At 47.7% G+C, this 24,924-nt stretch overlaps 4 protein-coding genes across 6 annotated transcripts in view; 3 read left to right on the forward strand and 1 right to left on the reverse strand.

The window, feature by feature from the left end:
* Positions 1–1,341: 1,341 nt before the first annotated feature.
* On the forward strand, positions 1,342–3,747 carry echdc2 (enoyl CoA hydratase domain containing 2). The gene is made up of 10 exons (XM_028961811.1): positions 1,342–1,653; positions 1,889–1,956; positions 2,045–2,132; positions 2,206–2,292; positions 2,398–2,490; positions 2,695–2,751; positions 2,859–3,046; positions 3,120–3,170; positions 3,249–3,296; positions 3,398–3,747. The coding sequence occupies exons 1-10, from the start codon at positions 1,503–1,505 to the stop codon at positions 3,473–3,475; spliced, it is 909 nt and encodes a 302-aa protein (XP_028817644.1). The 5' UTR covers positions 1,342–1,502; the 3' UTR covers positions 3,476–3,747.
* A 110-nt stretch (positions 3,748–3,857) lies between these two features.
* Positions 3,858–12,024, reverse strand: zyg11 (zyg-11 family member, cell cycle regulator). Its single transcript, XM_028961809.1, has 16 exons — positions 11,803–12,024; positions 10,686–10,851; positions 10,085–10,599; positions 9,754–9,999; positions 9,151–9,291; positions 8,889–9,065; positions 8,753–8,817; positions 8,571–8,670; positions 8,424–8,474; positions 8,185–8,346; positions 8,059–8,106; positions 7,745–7,942; positions 7,476–7,528; positions 5,009–5,106; positions 4,755–4,926; positions 3,858–4,671 (listed from the first exon to the last, which is right to left on the reverse strand). Exons 1-15 carry the CDS (start codon positions 11,803–11,805, stop codon positions 4,760–4,762), a joined length of 2,190 nt encoding a protein of 729 aa, XP_028817642.1. The 5' UTR covers positions 11,806–12,024; the 3' UTR covers positions 3,858–4,671; positions 4,755–4,759.
* coa7 (cytochrome c oxidase assembly factor 7) lies at positions 11,815–13,699 on the forward strand. The gene is made up of 3 exons (XM_028961812.1): positions 11,815–12,683; positions 12,940–13,080; positions 13,150–13,699. The coding sequence occupies exons 1-3, from the start codon at positions 12,578–12,580 to the stop codon at positions 13,590–13,592; spliced, it is 690 nt and encodes a 229-aa protein (XP_028817645.1). The 5' UTR covers positions 11,815–12,577; the 3' UTR covers positions 13,593–13,699.
* A 442-nt stretch (positions 13,700–14,141) lies between these two features.
* ralgps2 (Ral GEF with PH domain and SH3 binding motif 2) overlaps positions 14,142–24,924 on the forward strand; it is a 34,662-nt gene continuing 23,879 nt past the window's right edge. For all 3 annotated transcript variants that reach the window (XR_003743154.1, XM_028961297.1, XM_028961298.1), the window contains exons 1-5: positions 14,142–14,274; positions 22,390–22,446; positions 23,121–23,233; positions 23,316–23,423; positions 24,571–24,621. Coding sequence is in view for 2 of the 3 variants with exons in the window: in XM_028961297.1 (XP_028817130.1) it covers positions 23,174–23,233; positions 23,316–23,423; positions 24,571–24,621 (219 nt within the window). In the remaining variant the exon portion in view is untranslated. The remainder of the gene's footprint in view (positions 14,275–22,389; positions 22,447–23,120; positions 23,234–23,315; positions 23,424–24,570; positions 24,622–24,924) is intronic.

The raw sequence follows: 24,924 nt of genomic DNA on the forward strand, positions 1-24,924 counted from the left end.
TGGTTTATATATGTGCTGTAGTTGGAACATTTCAGTGTTTTGGGGTTGACCGTAGTTGGAATGTTTCTCTGTTCTGGGTTTTTAGCTGACTAGTTGGAACGTTTTGGTGTTCTGGGATTTTATACAGACTGTAGTTGAAATGTTTCGGTGTTTTCTGTTTATATATGGACTGTAGTTGGAATGTTTTTGGTGTTCTGGGTTTATATATATGGACTGTACTTGGAACATTTATGTGATCTGGGTTTTTATTTGGACTGTATTTGGAACGTTAATGTGTTCTGGTTTCATATATGGACTGTAGTTGGAACGTTTTGGTGTTCTGGGTTTATATATGCGCTGTAGTTGGAACGTTAGTGTGTTCTGGGTTTATATATGGACTGTAGTTGGAACGTTTTGGTGTTCTAGGTTTATATATGGTCTGTAGTTGGAATGTTTCGGTGTTTCTGGTTTATATATGCGCTGTAGTTGGAACGTTAATGTGTTCTGGGTTTATATATGCGCTGTAGTTGGAATGTTTCGGTGTTTATGGTTTATATATGCGCTGTAGTTGGAACGTTAGTGTGTTCTGGGTTTATATATGGACTGTAGTTGGAACGTTTTGGTGTTCTGGGTTTATATATGGTCTGTAGTTGGAATGTTTCGGTGTTTCTGGTTTATATATGCGCTGTAGTTGGAACGTTAAAGTGTTCTGGGTTTATATATGCGCTGTAGTTGGAACGTTAGTGTGTTCTGGGTTTATATATGTGCTGTAGTTGGAACGTTAAAGTGTTCTGGGTTTATATATGCGCTGTAGTTGGAACGTTAGTGTGTTCTGGGTTTATATATGTGCTGTAGTTGGAACGTTAAAGTGTTCTGGGTTTATATATGCGCTGTAGTTGGAACGTTAGTGTGTTCTGGGTTTATATATGGACTGTAGTTGGAATGTTTTGGTGTTCTGGGTTTATATATGGACTGTAGTTGGAATGTTTCGGTGTTTCTGGTTTATATATGCGCTGTAGTTGGAACGTTAAAGTGTTCTGGGTTTATATGTGGACTGTAGTTGGAAGGTAAATGTGTTCTGCGTCTGAATATGAAATGTAGTTTCAGCACAACAGTTTAAATTTCAACACAATTCAGCAATTTATTTGGGCACCCACTGTGACTAAATGATATGATTGTGCAACACGTACTTATCCTTTAGAGTAGTTGTATCACCATAAGTTGTATCACTAGTTAAGTCACCGTAATAAAATGTGCAGACAGTCATCACATTTGCAACGTATGAATTTTACTTCATTTGAACTGGTGATCTTTGTGTGTCCACGCTGTGAAAAATGTGTCGGCAGTTTGGAAAATGAAAACTACCGTCGGCGAGAACAGTACCGTTGCGCCACCTGGCGGTCGGCAGGCCACGGTACAGAAGTGACGGAGGAGCCGAGAGGGCGTGTCGCTTCCTTCTGACGCGCCACAGCCGTGTCTGCAGGGACCCAGCCGGGCGGAAGTTCGGGCTCACATCGGGAGACATGGCTGCGCTCCGGACGCTCCTGGCCACTCGGAGCCGGATTCGGCTCTGCCGCCTGTCGCACCCTGCGTCCGCGGGGTTCGGCTCGGGCTCTGCCGCGCACGGCGGATCGGGGGAAGTGGATGTGAAGCGTCTGGACGGAGGAGACGCAGGTAGGAAGTTCGCTTATTAATAATGCAGAATAAACTTTCTTTTGGTGCTTTATTAACGTGACTCGGGGTCAGAGGTGAAATGTGTGTGTGTATGTGTGTGTGTGTGTGTGTGTTACAGTGTGAGGTGGTGGAGGTGGAAGTTTTATTGATGAATAATTAACCAGAAAATAAACTGTAACCTGAACCTGCCGCTGTAAGATAACGGCTGTGGCTTTAACCCCTGATCCTGCCGCAGGTGTGGTGGAGATGGCCATGTGCCGTGAGAAGGCCAGGAACGCCCTGGGTCATGTCTTCGTGCGGCAGGTGAGCCGCCGTGCCTGGCCTGGCAGGGACGTGGCGCTTCGTTATGCGAAGTGAGGAATTAAATGGACCTGCTTTCCCCCCCCCGCAGATGAGGCAGCTGGTGTCGGAGCTGCACCGCGACTCGGCCGTAAGGGTGGTGGTCTTCAGAAGCCTGCTCCCAGGGGTCTTCTGTGCAGGTCAGTCAGGCGTCAGTGGATGTGAGAAGAATCGTCTAGTCCCTTTTTTTAATTAAAACTCTCCGGTTGTCAGGTGCTGACCTGAAAGAACGAGCCCGGATGTCCAACTCTGAAGCGGAACATTTTGTCCTTGGCCTCCGCTCGCTCATGAATGAGATTGGTGAGAGGAGGAGGAGGATGACTATTCCTCCATCAACAGGATGTTATAAATGAAGAGCAACATTAATCAGTGTTCCCTGATCTCCAACACGTGCTTCTGTGCCAGCTGCCTTGCCCATGCCAACCATTGCTGCGGTGGATGGCTTCGCTCTCGGAGGCGGTCTGGAGCTGGCGCTGGCATGTGACCTTCGCACCGCAGGTGAGTGTTTGAACCCCCAGGCCTGGGTCACAACAGGTGAGTGAGGGGCAGCTTACATCAGCCATATGATACCGGCTCAGGTGGGCGGAGTCAGGCACCGTGGATTTACACCAATTTGCATAAACACTTGTGACAAGCCCATCCCTCAGTAAGAGATCTGTGCTGGGGTCCTTCATTTGACCTTTCCCCTGTGTGTGTGTGCAGCGCACACTGCGCAGATGGGCCTGATTGAGACCACGCGGGGTCTCCTCCCAGGGGCAGGTGAGGGAAACATGCAGCAGGGTTTTACTTTTGCTTTTTAAACTGGATCCACACATGTACCCAGAACCTGATGCTTCCTGATCCATGTAAATTGCGAAATGCTGCAGGTGGCAGTCAGCGTCTGCCCCGCGCCGTGGGCTTCGCCGTGGCCAAGGAGCTGATCTTCACCGGGCGCCGTGTGGGCGGTGAGGAGGCTCTGCAGCTGGGCCTGGTGAACCGGGCTGTGGAGCAGAACCAGGCCGGAGACGCGGCCTACAGGGAGGCGCTCTGCCTGGCCAGAGAGATCCTGCCTCAGGTGCGTGCGTGTGTTCGTATTTACTGATTACGGATTTGGGTTGGATGGAGATCTGATCCCCCTGCTCCTTCAGGCTCCCATCGCAGTGCGAATGGCCAAGGAGGCGATGAACAGAGGCATGGAGGTCAGAAACATGGTTTACTCTCTCGCTCATCTTTTCACATCTCATGCCTCGGTTCTGAGACTCTCTCTGCTCTCCCAGGTGGATATCGCGTCAGGAATGGCCATAGAGGGGATGTGTTATGCAAGGGTGAGTATCGGCCATCAAGTGGAAGAAATTATAGTGGAGTCTCATAAACTGACTGAAATCTGATGAGAATCTGCGCACTAAAAGGCATCTCGCCCCCTCAGGTCATCCCGACCCGAGACCGGCAGGAGGGCATGGCGGCGTTTATCGAGAAGAGGAAGCCCAGATACACTGGAGAGTGAAGAGCATCTCCATCACCTCTGAGCAGCGTAGAGATTTTGTGTGTGATGTGTTGATGGATGAAATCATCAGAGATCGTATTTCATAAATCAATTTAACAGTCAGAATCAAGGTCAGTCGCAGACCGAAAGACGATTCGACATTCCTGATGGGGCCAGATCACAAAATTGAATTTTGATGTTCTGATTTATTCAGAAATGTTTTAATTTTTATACATGTCCTGTATTGCTGTGTTTGTAATAAATGATGCAAAATGATCAGCATCATAAAAACATACAAGTGGAAAATTATTATTTGCACGTAAGGGTTTTTTAAAACCCTTTTTTTTCTCAGTGTGAAGTTGTGTAGTGTTGAAATTGTGAACGGGATACAAGACAAGGCAGAATCTCTTAAAGAATATTAATCATAAGAAACATGAATGAGCCAAGTTATAGAAACAGAACATCCACGGCTTTGAATCTCTGAAAGTGGTGATACTGTACAGTAGAGTTGGGGCATTATAATTGTACAGGAGGGTAAAATGTCATTTCTGCGTCTCGTTGACGGTGAGCAGTTCCTCGTGGCATCATGCAGGACATAAATGAAGGACGAGCTGGAAGAGCACAAGTTGCATAGTTGGAGCAGCAGACATCGACGTGGATCAGCGTGTCAATCGTTTCATAAGAATCCTAATATCCCATGATCCTCTGTACCTGCAGGCACACTTCAGCTCGCGCTCTGACGTTCCCACCCCTCAGAGACGTAGCTGAGAGAATCGGAGGATTCCTCCAGGGGAAAATGTACACCTCCATACACAACACATACACATGTCATGCTGTTCACCATACTGAACACACACACACAGGTAAAGGTATATCTACTTCTTTCCACACACGCACAGTCAAGTTTATTTCTGCCTCTCCTCAGTCACACTGTTGTAAAATAAAAACCATAAAAACAACAATGACTGTACCAGTAAATAAAAGACATGATAATAAATAACATATCTGGGCAACATGTGCAAAGTAATGCAGAAGTTTCTCTATTTCCTGTGTTCCTGACAGAGGAGGGCAGTTCACTCACCTCCTAATGCAGCCCTAATATGCAACAGCACGCACACACACACACACACACACACACACACCACAGCGAAGCTCCATCGCTGCCTGATGTTTGGCATCTTGCCATCTGGTTTGCTCAAATCACTGATCTGCAGCTTCTGTAGATGGGGCAGATGGAGATGATGGATGAGTAGATCAGTAAACTCCTGAGACGCGTGTGTGTGTATGTGTGTGTGTGTACCAATGCTACAGCGGTGTAGCTGGGTGTCCAGTCCGCGCTTGGTGTTTCTGCAGGCTCTCCAGGATGCTCTCAGTCAACCTCCGGACATCTATGTGAGTTTCTGGATGGTTACTCACTGTCTCCAACTGCTGCAGACCGCCTTCATCCAGCAGCATGCTGCAGTACCGACCCGCTGATGGGTCACAACCCACTCAATTAACACACACACACACACACACACACACACTTTATGTCTGTATTTGTAACCATTTTACCATTCTTGCTGCAGACGTGCTGCATGGCCCAGGCGGCCCACAACTGCACACCCGGCGTCTGGTAACACTCCAGCAGGGGGAAGAAGGGGTTAAACGACCTGGAGGTGGAGACACACAGTAGGATTTTTTTTTTGGCCAAATAAATATATATATATATATATATATATATAAATAAAAAAAAAAAAAAAAAAAATGCAATACAATACTTCCACTTTCAAAAGTACCATATACCCATTGAACAACCCCCCTGTCCCCATTTGGCTCAACACAACCACACTACATACATATTATTGTGTATAACAGACAGGTATTCAATCAGGTAGTACCTCTAAATTAGTAAAACAGGAAAGAAATGTCCAATGGAAGTCCGCAACAACAATACACGTCTTGCCAACAGGGACGTGAAAGCTATAATATCCTTTTGAGTAAAGTGCAAGCGAGCAATCGGGAATCCCAAATATAGCAATCAGAGGACAAGGTTGGAGAATTACCCCAAGAACAGATGACACAGTACTAAAATAACCCGTACAGTAATCCTCTAGGGCAATTGTCTCGTCACATTTGTCTTCCACTTCTGGAAACAGATGAGACTTCGATCAGTCGAGATTTACGCCCCTGTATATGACCTTAAGTCCAAGACGAGCACAAGACAGGGTAGATCGCACGTTCTCTATGGGCTGTTCCCAGGACTCCTCATGTATTTGTATTCCCAATTCCCCTTCCCATGTACACTCAGGATTAACATCTGAGTGGTTGCTAAAAGACAGGATAATACCAGACAACTTTGAGATTAAATTATAGCATGGTTTCCCACAGTTGTTCTCATGGTAAAGAGGGGAAATGGTGGCCTGGCGGGTAAGTAAATGGACCAATAATCAGAAGGTTTGATTCGCCGAGGTGCCACCTTCCCCACACACTGCTCCCCGGGCGCCAGTCATGACCGCCCACTATTCGCTAAGGGTGATGGTTGAAAGCACCGTTGCAGCTCTGTGTTTCACAATGACAATTACTTCACAAAATAAAAATAGGGAAACACTTGGCAACAAAATTTTAAGTTTAAAAAGTGAAACAGACGGGTAATAGAGAGCCCATAGTGAGATGGATAATAACTCTAGTTCACACCAAGATGCGTCCAGATGAGTTTAGTGGAGGGGTCTTTTTGGAAAATAACTTCCCCCCACTTTTCATCGTGTTTTATGTGGAAGGTTCCTTTTTGGTGCAAGCAGAGAAAAATTTCACAACAACAATGGAGAGGCCATCATAAAATTACTACTCATTACTTGATTGAAAAAAGCATGTTTGACTTGAAATCAATGCAGATGCTTTGTTATCATGATGAATCTGCAAATTAATTATCTGATTAATAACAACACCGATGTTCCGTTGACAATTGAGGGGAGTGGATCTAAAAAAAAAAAAAACACATACATAGTGGTGTCCCGTAGTTTTTTTTATATATATAAAAAAAATCCATAATGTTGTCTCACTGTCTAGGTGGACAATGAACAGTATGGTTGCAGTTCTGTCCAGTTTTGTTGCGCACACTATCCCGGTACTTTCTACTGTAAGTAATGGCATGATATTCATGCAATAGTAAAAGAACTTCAAGCACAAAAAAGTAGAAGCAATAAGTAGGCAAGAGAAGCCATGTTCAGAAGAACCGTTCATGTTCTTCTATATGTCATTCATATTCAGGATGGTTTATGTTCAGAAGAACCCATTGAAGTTAAAGAACTGTTAATAATTATGTTATTAACCCAGCCTGAGATTGAGAACCCTTGTTTAGTAATATGAGGAGCACAATTGTAGGCTAGGAAGATAGGTATTGAAAGTCCTCTGTGGTAAAGTTTTACGAAACCTAAGTAGCTTCCCTCACCAGATGAAAGAGAACATTATCTGGTCCAGTGAGGTAAAAAATTGTTTTGGGGAATTGATTCAAATAAAAACTGAGATTTTGGTAGGATATTTATTTTAACAACATTACGCTAACCAATTAATGAATGGGGGAGGTTACCTCATCTTTGAATATCAGATGTAATCCTTGAGATAAATGGAGTGAAATTAGGTGGCAGTAGCCTAGTGGGTAACACACTCGCCTCAAATCCCACTTACTACCATTGTGTCCCTGAACAAGGCACTTAACCCTAAATTGCTCCAGGGGGGGACTGTCCCTGTAACTACTGATTGTAAGTCGCTCTGGATAATTCCTATGTAAAATGTAAAAAAAATGTAAATTAGCTGTAAGACCATATAGAGAACAAGTCACATTAATACCTAGGTATTTAAGCCCCGATGGATTAAAATGAAAGGGTAACTCGGACTGTTGATGATCACATGCTGCAGTATTATAACCTGAAAATGTGACTAAGTTCTCCAGAATACCTAAAACAGCAGGGATGCAGGATGTAGGGTCAGTCATATATAACCAGGTGGGATTTTTAACAGACGTTATGTTCACTGGACCTACCTGTAGGCCACCATCTCGCATTCGGGCGTCGGCCACTGCAGTATCGCAGAGTGCTGTGGGAACCAAACCAAACTCAGAAGTTATAAACTCACCACAGTGCATCTCACAAATCTTAATGCTAACCCTCCAATCAAGCACTGACAGGAAATAGAGATTCTTTTCAGAAGCTGGACATTTATCTTATGGAACATTCAAATAATCCAATAGGGATGTACGGTTCAAATTATGTAACCAAATTCGTTAGGATGCACCAGTATACACAGACACACCAGCTGTTCCTGCAGAATGGAGCGTAGCGGCAGGTCCAGGGTCCACACAGTCTCTCCTCTGGACGTGAGGTGGGCCAGAATCCCAGCGGCGAAGTAACTGACCTCCACCTCGGAGTTGTGCAGCAGGGAGCTGATGTGGTTGAGGAAGCGCTGATCCATCAGCTCCGAATGAAGCCCCCCCACCTCGGCTATATTATTCTACACATACACATACACACACACACACACACACACACACATACAGGTGTTCTAACAAAAGCAGAACATGGAAATTGTTCCCTTAGCAGGAGGGAAATAATGATGAACCGGCTCACCAGTAACCCCAGAACCTTCTGCTGGATGGAGGCTTCAGACGGAAAGGACTGTGGAGAAACGTGAAAGACGTGATTGTTCCATGTTCTGCAGGTTCTGTTTGAGGAGGGTTCTGCACGTGTCTGTACCTCAAGCACTTTTATGAACAACTCCAGTCCCTGGTTCTCTATGAAATGCCTGCAGGTGGTGGGCGATTCATCCGTTAAGTTCCAGAGCGCGCTCAGCGTGAACTTCAGGGTGGCGTCTACGGTCACCTGTGACGTCTTCTGTCGCACAATGTGGAGGAGTTGCTGAAGACAGAAGAGAACACGAAGAAACATGAAGTTGAAGATCAGCTTCTCGTGATGGGCTCCAGCCGGCTCCTCACCTTCACGATGAAGAGTTCCGCTCCCAGCTGCGCTGTCTGCTCTGTAGATAACTGCGGGAACAGAGAGGCCGGAGTAAAAAGGAGATCAGGAAGAACACTGTGGCAGAACAGTGTTACTCCTGGCAGCGGCGCCACCTTTCCTCCCACCTTGGCAGCCAGGATGGATATTATGGCGACGGCCATCCTCTGCATATTCTGGTCCTCGTGGTTACACAGCCACTGCATGACCAGCTTGGCAGCTTCAAACCTGAGACACATACACAGACCTCACCATAAATCGCCCATTCACACACAGCAAGTGGCACCGCCCACCAGCACCGCGGCCACACCTGTTGAAGGGGACTTCCTGCAGGATGCGGTCACTGCAGAGAGACAGCAGGCAGTTCTTCTGCAGCTGCAACACAGGAGACGGTCGTCACGTCCTGCCCGGCCGCGTGGCGACCGGTGAGCGGAGGAGCTTCCTACCTGCTGGTGGTTGGGGAAGGTCTTCATGGCTTCCAGCAGCAGCTGGGTGACGGTGCCCAGCAGACGTACGGGCATGCCCAGGGCCAGGTCCTGCTTGGTCAGATTAAAGACGCAGGCGCTGGCCGCCAGCTGGACGTTCAGCGTGGTGGGATGGTTCTTCATCCCCAGCAGCACCAGCTGCAGGCGAGAGACAGGAGGCGGGAGTAAGGGGGCCGAGAGAGGAGGAGCGAGCGAGCGGGCGGGTGGAGAAGTGAGGCGCTACCTTCAGGATGTCTGGCCGCGGTTTCTCCATTATGTGCGTGAGGCTGAAGAGGTGGAAGAGCGCCTCCCGTACGAAGCCTTCCCTCTCGCTGTAGCGGCGCAGAGCCTCGCAGATCTGGGTCTCGTTGGCCTCACCAGTCACCTGCAGGCAGCACGCAGGAAACCAGCAGAAAACTTTTACTGTTGTCTCAATACTATACTAATACTAAACTATATACTATACTTATACTATATACTATACTAATACTATCGAAAAGGTCCCTGGTGGTCTAGTGGTTAGGATTCGGCGTGGGTTTGATTCCTGGTCAGGGAAGGTTTGTAAGATTTTGGGGCAGTGGTGGTTAAGGAAGCGGCCCCGTAATCAGAAGGTTGCCGGTTCAAATCCCGATCCGCCAAGGTGCCACTGAGCAAAGCACCGTCCCCACACACTGCTCCCCGGGCGCCTGTCATGGCTGGCCACTGCTCACCAAGGGTGATGGGTTAAATGCAGTGGACAAATTTCACTGTGTGCACCGTGTGCTGCGCTGCTCTGTATCACATCTGAAAGGATGTGTGCGTTTTTGTACACCGTATCTGCGTACAGAAGAAGATTCTCATTTCACACCTTTAAGCTTCCTTCTCCTGACAGGAAGTCTGAAAATCCTGCGTCGGTAGCCAGCAGCCCTACGAAGGTCATCCCTGGCCGCTCCTCCACGAAGGCCTTGACCGCCGCGTCGGTGACCTGCTTCCTGCCGGACACATCCAACGACACCAGCACCGGGAGGATTCCTGGCCTCTCCAGCAGCTGCCGGGCTATGTCTGAGGTGAACTGCTTATCGTCTGAAATGTCCAGGTGCTGCAGACCCTCCAGCTTCACCAGAGAAACCACACAAACAGGCCCTCCCGTCACCACCAGCGAGAACACGAGCACGAGATGCGCATGAGATGATGGTTACCTGGCTGAGGACCGAGAGCAGCTGCGCGGTGGTCATCTCCAGCCTCTTCAGCTGGTGCATGGTGAGGCAGCGCAGGCGCGAGCGCAGGCCCAGCAGTGGCGTGAGGTTGGTGACGGACGTGTTGGAGATGTCCAGGCTCTCCAGGCGCAGCAGGGCGCACACGTCCGCCAGGCCCGAGTCGTAGAAGTCCACGTTGGCCACGCTGAGGGAGCGCAGGCCCCGCAGGGCGCTGAAGCAGCGGCACGCCGGCTCCTCCAGGGACGACATGGTCAGGCCGCTCAGCACCAGCCTCTGCAGGCTCTCCTGCAGATCCTTGTTGGAGGCTAATCCGCGCAGGATGTCGGCGATGGTCAGGTCGGCGTTGACCCGGGAAGCGTCGAGCTCCAGGAGCCGGTGGGGACACAGCGTGCGTTGGAAGGCCTCGGCAGAGATGCGTGCGGTACGGATGCAGGCTCGACGGAGCCGCAGTTGCTGGCAGCTGCGGAAGATTCCGACTGTGCTGTCGTTTAACAGTCCTGAGACGGGGACAGAAAGGCAAGGGGACCGAAAAATGTAAGCGCTCCTCAGTCGTGCCAAAAAGGAATCACAGGACCATGCTCACCTTCAGAGGCCATTTTACATAGCAACTGGTCCGCCAGCTCCTGCGGGAAAAACATGGATTCCCGGAGACTCAGGGAGCCATCGGGCCGCTTGGTGCAGAACAGCGAGAGTTTGGAGCTCAGCAGGGACAGGCAGAGATCAGTCAGGGATGCAGGAGACGCCTCGTCCTGGAACAGGACCCGGGTTATCATTAAATACTGAGATATTTTAAGAAAAACTTTAACTTTAAAGTGAAGTGATTGTCACTTGTGATACACAGCTGCACAGCACACGGTGCACAGAGTGAAATTTGTACTCTGCATTTTACCCATCACCCTGAGTGAGCAGTGGGCAGCCATGACATGCGCCAGGGGAGCAGTGTGTGGGGACGGTGCTTTGCTCAGTGGCACCTTGGCGGATCGTGATTCGAACCGGCAACCTTCTGATACAGGGCCGCTTCCTTAACCGCTAGAAATATCGTTCCAGAGGTCAAATAAAAACCAGATCAGTCATGATTTCTGTGGCGTGACAAGAGTATTTAGGTATCAGTATTTCAATCCGGGCTAACCTTCTTATACAGTCTAGCCTTTAACAGCTCCCCCCTCCTCACCAGTAACACAGATAGTTACCGATGCTGCCAGAAATGTGTAGCTCTCTGTTCAGTTATTTTCATTAGTTGTGAACGCTTCACTAACTCACTCTTCTCTTTCCCTATCCTTCACCATCCACCCCACTGTGGACGGTGTGTCCTGCCTGGGGTTTCCTGGTTCTGAGTGATCATGTACCATGTGCTGACCCCATCTGATAGTCACCTGCTGGGACTCTAACACGCTACCTGGATGCTAAATTCATTATACAAAAGTGGACAGCAAAAACATTCACGCCATCATTTTCTGGATGTATTTCATTGTAATCCAGTGCTGACCAGAGGAGGATGGGTTCTCCTTGCTGAGTCTGGGTTCCTCTCAAGGTTTTTTCCTTGCCAATGTTGCCTCTGGCTTGCTCACCTCGGACTTTGGACACGGTTCTATTTGCTAGGCGCTTTGTGACAATGTACATTGTAAAAAGCGCCATATAAATAAAGACTGATTGGTAAAAAGTGAAATAGGTTTCAAGGCAGCACGGCACCGAGTACTCACCATCGTTCTTCAAATGCGGCAGAGACGCAGATATGTGCGTGGAACCCGGACGGAACCCGACACGGACTGGGACGAGACCCACCAAAGCCGGTTTACAGCGGGACTAACGCCGTGATCTTCATGTTCCCTGGAGAGACGGAGCAGCTCCGCAGCTCGGGGTTTGTTTTGGAGACGCAGGAAACGGCCGCCGCTCTCACCTCACACGGAACAGTTCCGAACCGGAAGTGCGTCATCAACCGCGTAATGTACGGCGAAGACGGTTATTCAGTAGAATTTAGCGTATTTACACGCACACGAGTTTTCTAGAGCCTCGTTATTGAGTTGTTGGTGTTTTTTACATTCCGGAATGAAGAAATTATGTGAGAAGAATCAAGCGATCAATCGTCGAAGACGTGACTGATCCTGGGTCAGATCGTGTTTGGTGTTGATGAATGTCACCTCGATGCTGGAATAAAATTCACTGTTCCCAGATCAGTGCTAGACGGAATCCGGGGTGGATCGGATTAGGAAAGTCGGAAGTAGTTTGCAAAAACCTAGCTGGCAACCTCAGGAGTTAAGTCTTCATGGCTTTCTTTTGGCGCTGATCGAACATTCGCGCGTTGTGTTGCGTTTTTATCAAGAAGAATTGTTTTATTTAATCTTCGCTGCTGTTCAGAAACCCTCCGCTCGTCTGCGCGGTTTGCACCAAGGTCACCCGTGGCCAGCAGGACACGTGCGCCTTGGGACACTTTAGATCCGTTTTGCAGTTCGGGGAGGGGGAACTCTTCGCACGGAAATGGCTGGACTGATTAATTTTGAGGACGAAAAGGAAGTGAAGCAGTTCTTGGATAATTTAGGAGTGGAGTACAGCTACCAGTGCTACCGGCAGAAAGACCCGGAAGGTAAGAAGTCGCTGCGCTGTCCCGCACCGGGGGTGCTGAAATCTGGTCATTTCTTTTTGGTATAACGTACATGATTTTATTTAATTTAGGGACACCTGGTTTTATTTAAAAGGGGATTATGTGCATGCTTGTATTTAATTTACTGGGTAATGTACATGATCTTATTTAATTGATGTCATTTCTGATTGAGTTTAATTAGATTTCTAGCTGGTGAAAGTTTCCTGGATTTCAGTACATGCCTCTGCTCGACTTCTAGGCTGCCATCGGCTGGCTGATTACCTGGAGGGGGTGAAAAGGAACTTCGAGGCGACCGCCCAGGTGCTGAAGCACAACTGCGAGGTGCACGGCCACGGCGAGAGCTGCTATAAACTCGGATCTTACCACGTCAGTGGAAAAGGTAGCAGGACTGTCCACAGTCCCTCGCATGCGCGTGCATCCTGATTCTGACTGTGGTCTGCTTCTGCAGGTGGCGTGGCCGAGTGCCTGAAAACCGCCTACTCCTGCTTTGTCCGCTCCTGCAACAGTGGAGGTAGGAAATCGGTGGACGCCTGCCATAACGTGGGACTGCTGGCCCACGATGGACGGGCGATGGAGGGAGGTCCAGACGCCGGCGCGGCCAGACAGTACTATGAGAGGGCCTGTGCAGGGGGATTTGCCCCCAGCTGCTTCAACCTGAGTACACTGTACATCCAGGGCTCTCCCGGTCTGGAGAAGAACATGCCACTGGCACTGAAATACGCCGTGCGGGCATGTGAGCTCGGACATGTGTGGGGCTGCGCGAATGCCAGTCGCATGTTCAAACTGGGTGATGGGACGGCTCAAGATGATCAAAAGGCAGAAGATCTGAAGAACAGAGCCAGAGAGCTGCATGGACAGCAGAAGGAGCGCCAGTTGAAGTTCGGAGAGTAAGGGGGAGGCGTTTCACTGGTTTCTCCAGTTTTATTCAAATGTAACAGAAGTTTGGAAGTATGGTGTAATGCCCTGTTCAGCATAAATAAAACGAATCTTGTGGATAATTATGGTGATGCGTTGTCCTGTCTGAACAAGTTACTGTAATGTCTACCGTTCTCTCGCTTCGCCGCCAGGTGGCGCCGTATTCTTTCAAAATGCACAGAATGCACAGGTTTCGATAATTTCCCATAATTTATTATCCTATGAAAAAGGAATTCCCATTCATGTGTAAATGCTGACCCCCTACGATTAAGTCCGTAAGTTCAAATTCAAGGCGGGATCCAGACGTCAGCACCGCACACGTGGCGACGTGCGGGGTGGGAATAGAAACATTCTCCAAGAACGTGGATAAATCCAGGTGGGAAATTTCGCTTTTTCATATATATATATATATACATATATATATATAAATAAGCGCTTCGGCACGTGGTCCGTTGACCGGCGACCGGGGCCCCGCCCCTCCGGCCGCCACCTGTCGGCTCCGGTCGCGCCGGAGCTCCGCCCCCCCAGATCCTCGCGGCGCGCCGAGTGAAAGCGGCGCCCGGCTCGCCGCTGCTCCTCCTGCCGAATCCGGCGTCCCTCCCGCGGCGTGGGCTGGATTCCACGGTCCCCGCGTCCGTTCACCGCGGCGGTGGAAGAGGTGAGCGGCGCTTTATCTTCCAATTCCTGGCGAACGGCGGACCTGTGGGCGCGGCTAACGCCGCTAGCCGCACTAGCTGCCCCGGCAGGGATTAGCGGGCGGGAGGGCGGCAGCAGGCGTGCACCCGAGGCCGAGACCGCGACCGGGACCGGACACGTTCGGGTTAAAAGTCGCGGTGTTCCGTCCCGCGTCCTGCGGTCACCGCTCGCGTGTTTTTTTCCCCCCCGGCGGACGCGTCGCTCGGGTAGGCCGGCATTCAGCGGCTCTGTGCTCGGCGACGAGCTGCCCTTAATCCCCGCGTGACCTGGCGGCACCGCGTCCCGGCCTGTGGCCTCCGGAGACGGGCGACATCCCGCCCAGAGGTCCGCTGGGCACCTGGAGGGAGAACCGCCCACGCAGCCACCGTCTTCATTGTAGTAATCTTCGTAAAGTCATTGACGTATTAATGTCCCCCTCGTTTCTTATTACCGTTGTAATTAAAATAAAATATAATACGAACGATTAAATAGGGGACACTTTCAACACGCCATCGGGCTCTGTTTGTTTTTTAACTGGTGAAAGATGATTGGCTGATTATTATACTTTCAAGATTGACTTGGTAACGCCCACAAATAACATAAGTAAATAACATGAATGCAGAGCTCACGCCATTACTCTGAAAAGATTTTAAAAATATTTCACATGCTTCCACATCGGAAGACAAGCCAGTGGCTCTTCCAGGGTGTTCTTCCACTAGCGCTCCTAGTTTTTGTTCCAAGTCAGCCCATCGCTCCTCCTGTCCATCATGGTAAACTCCACCCGCCTCTCCTCATCCCCATGGTCAAAAAACCACATCCTTCAAGGCCTCAGTGAAGTCCCCACCAGGCCTCCATTTGCTTCTCTTCTGTTTCACGTACACAGTCCAGTTTGTGTGTGTGTGTGTGTAGAGATCATTCATTGGTTGTCGATGTCTGCACAGGACAAGACTTTCCGATCATTTTGACCACGTTGCGATTATTTTTTTATTTTTTTATTTGGAAACATTTGACTGAAACTCTAGTGTGAACCCAGGTTCAAAACCCACTTACTACCATTGAGTCCCTGAGCAAGACACTTAACCCTGAGTGTCTCCAGGGGGACTGTCCCTGTCACTACCGATTTGTAAATGTAACTGTGATATCATTTGAAAAAACTGTCTGGTTTAAGTTAGTTATTCATAGGTTTTGTTCTGTTCTTTGCGTGTTCATGTAAATCTGTGTATTTCGGACAATTTTGCCCTCCACGGGGTCAGGATTTTATTGGCTGCGCCCTCCCCACCCTGGAGCAAACGAACACCTCTTGAGTGTGAGAAAAGGCAACAGACATTACAAAGGGTAAATCCCACCCTGGACACTGACAGTTCCAGCTTCTGCCATCAGGCAGGAGATATTGGGTAATGAAAGACAGAACAAGCCACCTTAGGAATAGCTTTTATCCAAAAGCCATCATGGCGCTTGACTTGAAATGTCTCTATCTGTCTTTGTTGGTGCATTTTTGTTTGCATTGCACTATATTGGTCTAAATCCACGGTACAGGTGGAGTTATGTGGTGTAGAAATATATTTCAGTGGTTGCAGTTCGGCTACTGGCTACTTGAGCTGTGTTGGTTGAAGGTCGGTTGCAGAGTGATGTGATTGTGAAACCCTGCAGCACAGCACACGGTGCACACAACGGAATGTACAGGGTGGGCCATTTATATGGATACACCTTAAGAAAATGGGAATGTTGGTGATATTAACGTCCTGTTTGTGGCACATTAGTATATGTGAGGGGGCAAACCTTTCAAAATGGGTGGTGACCATAGTGGCCATTTTGAAGTGGGTCATCTTGGATCCAACTTTTGTTTTTTTTTTTTCAATCGGAAGAGGGCCATGTGACACATCAAATTTATTGGTAATTTCACAAGAAAACTATTCAATGTCACCAACCATTCCCCTTTTTTTAAGGTGTATCTATATAAATGGCCCACCCTGTATTTAACAGTCACCCTTGGTGAGTGGTGGGAAGCCGTGAAAGGCGCCCGGGCAGCAGAGTGTGAGGACAGTGCCTCAGTGGCACCTTGGCTGTTCGGGATTTTAACCGCCGGTTACGGGTCCGCCGCTACTCCCTTGTTTTCTGCTCGTGCATCCATTTCGGTCTCAGGCTTCCAACAAACCTCTTCCAGTAACCCTCCTCTAGTCTGTTATGCAGGTTTGACCTTTTGACCTGAGGCGACTGTGAGCTGTGGCCATGGGGTGTTCAGCACTGGATGGAGAACGTCCGTGTCTGGAGCAGCCGGTGCCGTGAGCTTCTGGATGGATGGATTCTGTCGTCCGGTGTGTGTTCGGTGTTTATCGGAGTGTCTGGCTGAGCTGTAATCCCCTGCCGCGTGATGTCAAGGCCAGTGAAGTTACGCAGGTTTCCTGGCCTACAGCCTGGTTTCAATCACGAAAATAGCCGAAGCTGTGCAGACCCTGTGATTGTTACCCGCTAGGCTACTACCACCCTACCACATTGTCTTCACAATCTCGCCTATGAAACAGGAGACCCAGGTTCAAATCCCACTTACTACCATTGTGTCCCTGAGCAAGACACTTAACCCTGAGTGTCTCCGGGGGGGACTGTCCCTGTAACTTCTGATTGTAAGTTGCTCTGGATAAGGGCGTCTGGTAAATGCTGTAATAAAAAAAAAAAAAAAAAAAAAGACGATGATCTGAGGATATAAAGCTACAATTTAATGTTCATATCTGGATTCATGGAAAATTTCTCTAATCATCGTAATTTAAGCAAAGAAATGTTTATTTCATGTTAGGAAGTTAGTTTTTCTACCCTTCATGAATCTGGTATCTGATGAGGTTACATCAGTGTTGTGTGTGTTTCTGCCTTCACATCTGTTTGGTGTGGCGGTGGGTGTAAAAAGTGCAGCGCCGACTCCTCCTGAAACGGCGCTGCGTCTCCACGGAGACGCGACCTGGAACCAGATTCCCTCTGAGTGTCAGAGCCATTCCGTGTCATGATTCTTCCTCTGATGATGACTGGAAGTTATTTGATCCTTTTCTGCAGTGTTGTATGATGGGATGTGACTACTGAACCAGTAGTATTGTGAATACGACGATGATGAAGAACCAAGGCAGCATTAGGTGGCCTCCTCTGAAATTCATGTGCAGCCTCGGAATGTTCCTCCATGGTCAGATCCATGGTGTGTGGGTGTGTGTCAGGTATAATCTCTACTAGGGCTGCACGATTTGGGGAAAAAGACATATTGCGATTATTGAGATCAATATTGCGATATGATAAACATACAAACTATTTATAAACTGAAATGCCCAGTGCTTTCAAAATACAATATTCTACAAAATTAAATAAATCACAAAAAACTCTTTTACATTACTGTCGAACGACAAACCCTGGTAAGGCTAAACAACGGTTTTGATTATATTTGGCCATTATAAAATCCCGTATTATAGTTCTTACGTTTAACCAAAACGTTGTTTGGAGGCTGACTTGAACACAGGGATGCATAGCTTTGCTAGCTTAGCTAAGGTTAAGATTTGTAAACAGAGGTGAATTTCTGTAGGAAACCTTCAAAGTTTGAGAAAAGTTAACTAAACAGCTAAGAACAGTCTAAATAGTTAATGCCTACATTTAGCCAAATCGTTGTTTGGAGGCTGACTTGAACACAGGAATGCATAGCTTCGCTAGCTTAGCCTATCTTAGCTAAGGTTAAGACTTATAAAACGGGGATTTTATAATGGCCAAATATATTAAAAACAATTGTCCAGCCTTACCTATGAAATGTAATCCCTGGTTTGGAGCGTACAGCGGTTTGTACAGCCCCAAGCAGCACAAGAGTGAGGCATTTTTATGCACTTCTCTCCATAGACATGTATATGCTTCACGCCACAGCAGAGCCTATCGCTATATGGCGGCGACGTTGACATACGATGCAGCGCGTCATGCGGCGTCTAACCATGTCTCCGAATCGAAAGTCATGTGACCAAATACGTCACATCCGACTGAAGTGAGACTCGCAAACTTTGAGAGAATGAGAGAACGGATCGGATATGTTGCCGATCCAATCCATGTACGAATCATTTAAATCGCATCTTTTTGCGTTCATGTAATCGCACAGACTGACATTGCGATTACGATTGCGATTAGATTAATCGTGCAGCACTAATCTCTACCGTGGGTGTCTCTGTGAACTCTGACCTCTTGAGACTGGGACTGTCAGTGGCTGTCAGTGTGCAGATAGTACAGTCTGCGGGGTGTGTGTGTCTGTCTGTCTGTCTGGTACAGTTTTGGACACTCTGTTCCATTCTCCTCCCACACACTTGGGAGGAGGGGTGGGTGGCGTCCAGGGCCTGTTTCTTATATATACACGCACACATTACGTATATTTTATATAGAGTGCTGAAAGAATGTCTTGATGTCTGTGGTGGTCCTGCTGCCTGTCCTGGGTCTTCTGGGACTTTCTGTGTTCCTCTTTGTGAAGAGATGGCTAAGGGAAGCGGGCCACGGCCATGGGGGAGGGGCATCAGGGCTCTGAACAAAGTCTCTCCTGTATTTATCTGTTTGAAATGAATGTTTGGGAGCTGTGGAGCTTCCTGTCTCTGCTCTTCACACAGGAAAACAGGCTCGATTTTGTATGTGTGTGTGTGTGTGTCTGTCCATCCGTCCGAACAGCCACACACAATTGTTTTGTATTCCGCAGGGAGAGGAGGAGGACAAATTTGATGATTTACATTTACGGTATTTACCAGACGCCCTTATCCAGAGCGACTTACAATCAGTATTTACAGGGACAGTCCCCCCCTGGAGCAACTTAGGGTTAAGTGTCTTGCTCAGGGACACAATGGTAGTAAGCGGGGTTTGAACCTGAGTCTTCTGGTTCATAGGCGAGTGTGTTACCCGCTAGGCTACTACCACCCTGGTTGAAGTGGTTGATGGTTGAAGTGATGTGATAAAATTGTTTTCACGCATGTGTTGGTGCTTGGGGGGCATACCGAGTTCCATTTTCTTGTTTTCATGTGTGATTGATTGATTGAGCTGTGCGTGGGCGATGGTGCTTTGCTCAGTGGCACCTTGGCGAGTTTTTTTTTTTTCCAGTCAGAATTAGAATCATCTTTATTTTACAGTTTTTACATTTAGGGGAGAAGACTGGATCACATGATTACTGTAGATTCACGTCCAGGAGTTCACGTTTTTTATTTTTTGAGGATTTAGTGTATTGCACTGTGTTGTACGTGCACAGCCTGGAAGGGAACCGCTTAATTCAGAGCAAAGCTGGACCGAGTTTGTCTGCTCTCTGATCAGGTCGACGGCCACGTGACATGATGTGACGTTGTGTGGCATGTCTTGAGGGGAATCTTCTGCAGGCGTCGCTGTGAAAACTGCCACTATGAGTCACGGTGCTTTTTGTTGATGTGCACTGTCTCAACGTGTGTTTGTGTGTGTCTGTGTCTGTACTTATGTTATGTCAGGTTCCAGCATGTCGCTCCGTTTCACTTCAAAAGACTTCGACACAGGCTTTTATTAAACTTCTCGGTTACGAAGTAACTTTGAAAACTGAACTGTTATGGGTTCAGTGGAGTGTCATGCCAGAGGGAGAGAGCCCCCAAAAAATGAAATTATAAACCGCAATTCAACTCCGACCACAGGTTCTGCGGGTTGGGGTGTCTGGACTGCTGAGTTCCTGGACAATGGATGCAACGCAGGCGGCTGAAGTACCTGATGTTTGCTCACTGTGTAAAGCTAGAAAACAGTGGAATTGCTGAAAATGGAGCCAAGGAGGGCCGCGATAGCCATGGTTTTATAGGTTAATAATAAACTGTTTGCTATCTCTGGTGGGAAAAACGTCTCAAGATCCAACGTAGATTGTCAGTGCAACAGTATACAGTGTCCTGATCTAATCTTTCAATATGGGAACGTATACAGCGAGCAATTTTTTGGCCTTATCGCCCAGCTCTGCACACACAATTTCGTCAACAAAACTTTTCAGGGAAATTAGCTTCAAATGAACTTCAGTGTTCAGATGATGATGATGATGATCCAGCCATTTGAAAATCATATTAAAACAAATTAGTTTATAGCAATTAATAAAGCATCGTCTCTTCCTGCTGTGTGCCTGTTCCGTAGCAGTGACCGTCTCTTTTGTGTCGGTGCAGTCATGCTTGTGGCGAAGTGACGGCTGCAGCAGTTGTCACCCTCGGTCCGGCAGGTTGCTTCTTCCTGTGTGAACTCCTGCTTCTCACAGGAGGCCTGACCTCCTGTAATAGTGAAGTAAATGTGATGCACAGCAGTGTATTTAACAGTGAAATTTATCCTCAGGATTTAACCCATCACCCTGAGTGAACAGTGGGCAGCCATGACAGGCGCCAGTGTGTGGGCACGGAACCGGCAACCTTCTGATTACGGGGCCGCTTCCTTAACTGCTAGGCCCCGGTGTAGGAGCTGGGAGGTGTGGGGAGGAGGAGCTGGCCGGTGTGTGTGTTGAGATTAATCTTTTAATCGAGTGTCCAGATATCTACAACACAGCGCTGGTCCCTTTCCAGAGTTTAGAAAACCAAGCCTATTTTTTATTAATATATATATATTTTTTGCGCTGATCCTCTTGGCAAAAGCATTGTGCTGAGCTCAACTCACTGTTTATTTTTCTGCTCATTGGAGCGAATCAAAGTGTTCACATGGGTAAACTAGACCTAAGTCTTGCATTTGAAAGCAACATGTGAAGTAATGTCAGATTTTATTGGATGCATTGATCATCGTAATCAAATCGTGAAGGATCACACCTCTGCTGGGCAGTGGTGGGAGGAGCAGTGCTGGATGTGGGCGGCCCCTCTGATGGCCCTGAATTAGCCCAGACGTGACCCAAGTCAGTCACGGCAGCTGTTCTTCATCCCACGGCCACTCAGAGAGGGACGGAGGCAGCTGACCCCAGAACAGCTGTTAGGATAGCAGCAGGTGTGTGAGACCACCTCATCAGCAGTCTGTTCACCGCGCGCTCACACACTCGGATGGACCGTCCATCCGTCTCCTGCTGAACACTCTGGGTTCCTCTGGGCCCCATTTGTCAAATTCCAGCCTCCTAATCAGTTTCCAGCAGCCTGGTGTGCAGTGACCTTGGCTTTTTATAGCTCTCCCTCTCTCTCCCTCTCTCTCCCTCTCTCTCTCTCTCTCTCACACTGTGTCTCTCACACATGCAATCACATCACCCCCCAGTGAATGAGGAAAAGGTTGATAAATGCTTCATTAAGATGTGTGTGTGAAGGTGGAGAATGTTCCTCTCTCTTCTCTTGTCCTCTCTGACTCCCACCTGGCGTCTGAGGCACCAGACTGAGGGGTGGGAAGTGGGCGGGGCACAGGTGAGACTGTCGGGCGGAGTCTCAACCTTGGAGCTGGCAGCAGCTGAACTGACCATCTGCGTCTGTGCCCGCCTGTGCCGGTCTCATGCCTGTAAGTCTCCCACTGCTCTCCCTCCTTCCAGAAAGCATCTTTTCTTTTATAAATAAACAGCAGCATTCTTCTCACATGCTTCCTGCCAGGGAGTCTGAAGATGAGATCAGATTTTCCGTTTCTGTGTTCAGTCTCTGTCTAGCTCTCTCAAATGTGTGTGTGTGTGTGTGTGTGTGTGTGTGTGTGTGTGTGAGAAGTGTTGTGCTCGTCTCCTGTTGGAACTTGTTGGAGAGGAAGCACAAAAAAACAGATCAGCCTACAGGGGTGGGAGTCACTCCGGTTTTTCAGTTTATTTGCGCACACACACTCAGAGGCCAACGTCAAGACACCAAATGTTCTATAGACCAGTACAGAATTATTCAGAAAGTCGTCATTCATATTGATCTTTTATCCACATTCCTTGCCTGGTATGTGTGTGATGCCCTCCAGTGGCTGTTGGCGGTCAGTGCTGCGATTGGGCGCGTTTACAATATCTAAAGTTGCTGCTGTGAAGTTCTGATGTCATCTGATGAGTAAAGAGTTACGCCGCAGTTCCACACCTAAACTACAGGCTCCGCCTGTCACATTTCTCTTCTTCAGTGTTGCTATGTTGTGTACGGTCATATCTAGTAGCAGTAGTGATGATGATGATGATGATAATAACAAAGACTCTCTTTATTAACAGGTATTAACGCATGTGGCTGGTGGAGGAGCTCAGACACAATGATCATCTGACAAACAGGTGTGTGTGTGTGTGTGTGTGTGAGTGATGTCAGGTGTTCCCAATCTTCAGGGACCCAGATTTGACTCATGAGCTGGTCTGACGCTGACTAATGTCATCAGGACAGGGGTTTGAGAAGTACTTCAGGTGACCTGGTGACCCCAGATTAGAACAGTGGCAGTCACTTTGGTTTTCTGACCAAGTTTTTGTGTTTTACTGACAAATACACTACCAGTCAAAAGTCTGGATGCCCCTACTTATACATGGGTCTTGCACTTTGTCACATTATAGAACCAAACTGGAGACGCAGGGATATGAAATAACATACGTGCGGTTATGTAATAAAAGAAAGTTGAATATTTGCGTCTCTAAACTACCATAAGAACCATCTTATGCCGAACGCTTTCTCACTCGTGTTAATGAGCATCTCATGAAGGGGACATTGCTGATTACAATAGTGAACAATGCAGCCATGAATGCAAAAAGGCTTCTTAAATTGGATTCTTCATAATGCCTCCATCTTATTCTCCATAACCACCACAGTGTAAGGGCGTCCAAACTTTTGCCTGATATTGTCTCCTGACTAGTGTGAGAGATACTTCAAATCAAGCAAAAGGTGGCAGCCAAGGGTACAATGCTTTATAATCTCTTTATATATAAATGAAATGTGTGTGTGTGTGTGTGTGTGTGTCTAGTGATCCATGTGGTACATGATGAAGCTCCTTGGTTAGGGACAGATGGTTTGGGAATGATGGACGTCCCCAATGGCCAATCAAGCATCTCCACCTTCACCGTTACTTCCCCGGAGGTAAGAGCTCAACCTCTGGCCCAGTTCTGCTGTTCATGAGGACTTAGTTCAGTTCCGACTCCGTCTGGTCTCTCCTGTCCAGAAAAGCAGCAGCTCCGAGTCTCTCAGTGAGAAGGGCTCCTCCGAGCTGAAGAAGAGCTTCGACGCCGTTGTCTTCGATGTGCTCAAGGTCACCCCGGAGGAGTATGCAGTGAGTGTGTGTGTGTGTGTGTGTGTGGGAAAAGGACTAGATAAGAAGTGGGTCAGATTTTCCTCAGTAATAATTGATGCTGTTTGGCCTTCATTTCCTCTGACGTTTAAATTAAACATGTTGGGAAAAAGGGTCCGTTACACACAATGAGGTACAAATACTGTTTAACAGAAGAAATAAAATGTGTGGAATTTGAAACCCTTGTATGTGATTTTCATTTTCATTTACGGATAGTGTGTTTTATGCACTACCCGTAAAAAGTCTGGAAGCCCCTACTAATGTATAGGTCCTGCATTTCTTACGTTATAGAACAGAAAACTATGAAATAACACACATGAGGTTAAGTTATAAACAAAAAATAATGATCAAGGCAGAAAGTTTAACATTTGTGTTTCTCCAAAGCCTTACAGCTTTTACTGTAATCACAGAATTTCAAAAGGAGCAGCGACCAAACTTTTGTCTGGTAGTGTGTAAAAAAAAAAAAAAAAAATTAACTGGATTAGAACCGAGACTTGTGTTACTCACACAGTCCACCAGGGGTCAGACTTCATCGTCCTACCATCTACAGAGCGTCCCTCAGGCTACCGATTATTCATAGTCCACCCAGATTGGTATATATACACACACACACATATATGATATCGGTCTGGGTGTGTGTGTGTGTGTGTGTGTGTGATCAACACACACTGTTTTGGACTTTAAGGCTGTGCTTATAGTCTAAAACAGATTTATGATTATTGCTGATCTCTTCTTTTCGGGTAGGAGTTTCTCCCTGCGTCTTGTTCTCGCACCATGGTCAACATTGTAATATGTTGCACTGCACGCCGTGACATTTTCGTGTGACCAATAGAATCAAAGTGTTTTTTCTGATACTTCGAAACATGAATTGGGAATAGAGAAAAGCCTGATCTTAACAATCTCTGAGAGATCTAAAACGCAACATTATCGTCTTACTGAGAGTTTAGAGAACCATGCCCTGCGGTGAGCTCGGCGTGTGCCACGTTCGGTCTGAAAGCCTCCATATCGAAGCATTGATAATCAAATCATGAGACGAGTGCAGTTTCACACCTCTAATATATAATTACACAAGTTACGTTGGACTTTAAGGCTGTGCTTATAGTCTAAAACAAGTTTATGATTTTTGCAGGGTCAGATCACTCTCATGGACGCGCCGGTGTTCAGAGCGGTCCAGCCAGAGGTGAGTCTACAGCTGAACCTTGGGTCTGTGAGCAGGGGGCAGAACTGGTGCTGACAGGTCTAGTCAGGCTTCATCTTACCTGATCAGTAGGGGTACAACGGTTCTCTGTAGAAAACTGGTCCAAAACGCCCCTCTGGACCACGGGATTTCATTTCGAATTGGGTGCTTTCGGCTTAACAGGCCAATGTCCAATTACTGTTCTGGCTCCACCCACTCGCCCGCAATGCTACCGGTACTGTCACACCCCTACTGATTACCTACAACTTGGTCACACACACACTCACAACAGTAAGTGACGTGCGT

The sequence above is a fragment of the Denticeps clupeoides genome, chromosome 19 (genome assembly GCF_900700375.1).
Source record: "Denticeps clupeoides chromosome 19, fDenClu1.1, whole genome shotgun sequence".
Classification (NCBI taxonomy): domain Eukaryota; kingdom Metazoa; phylum Chordata; class Actinopteri; order Clupeiformes; family Denticipitidae; genus Denticeps; species Denticeps clupeoides.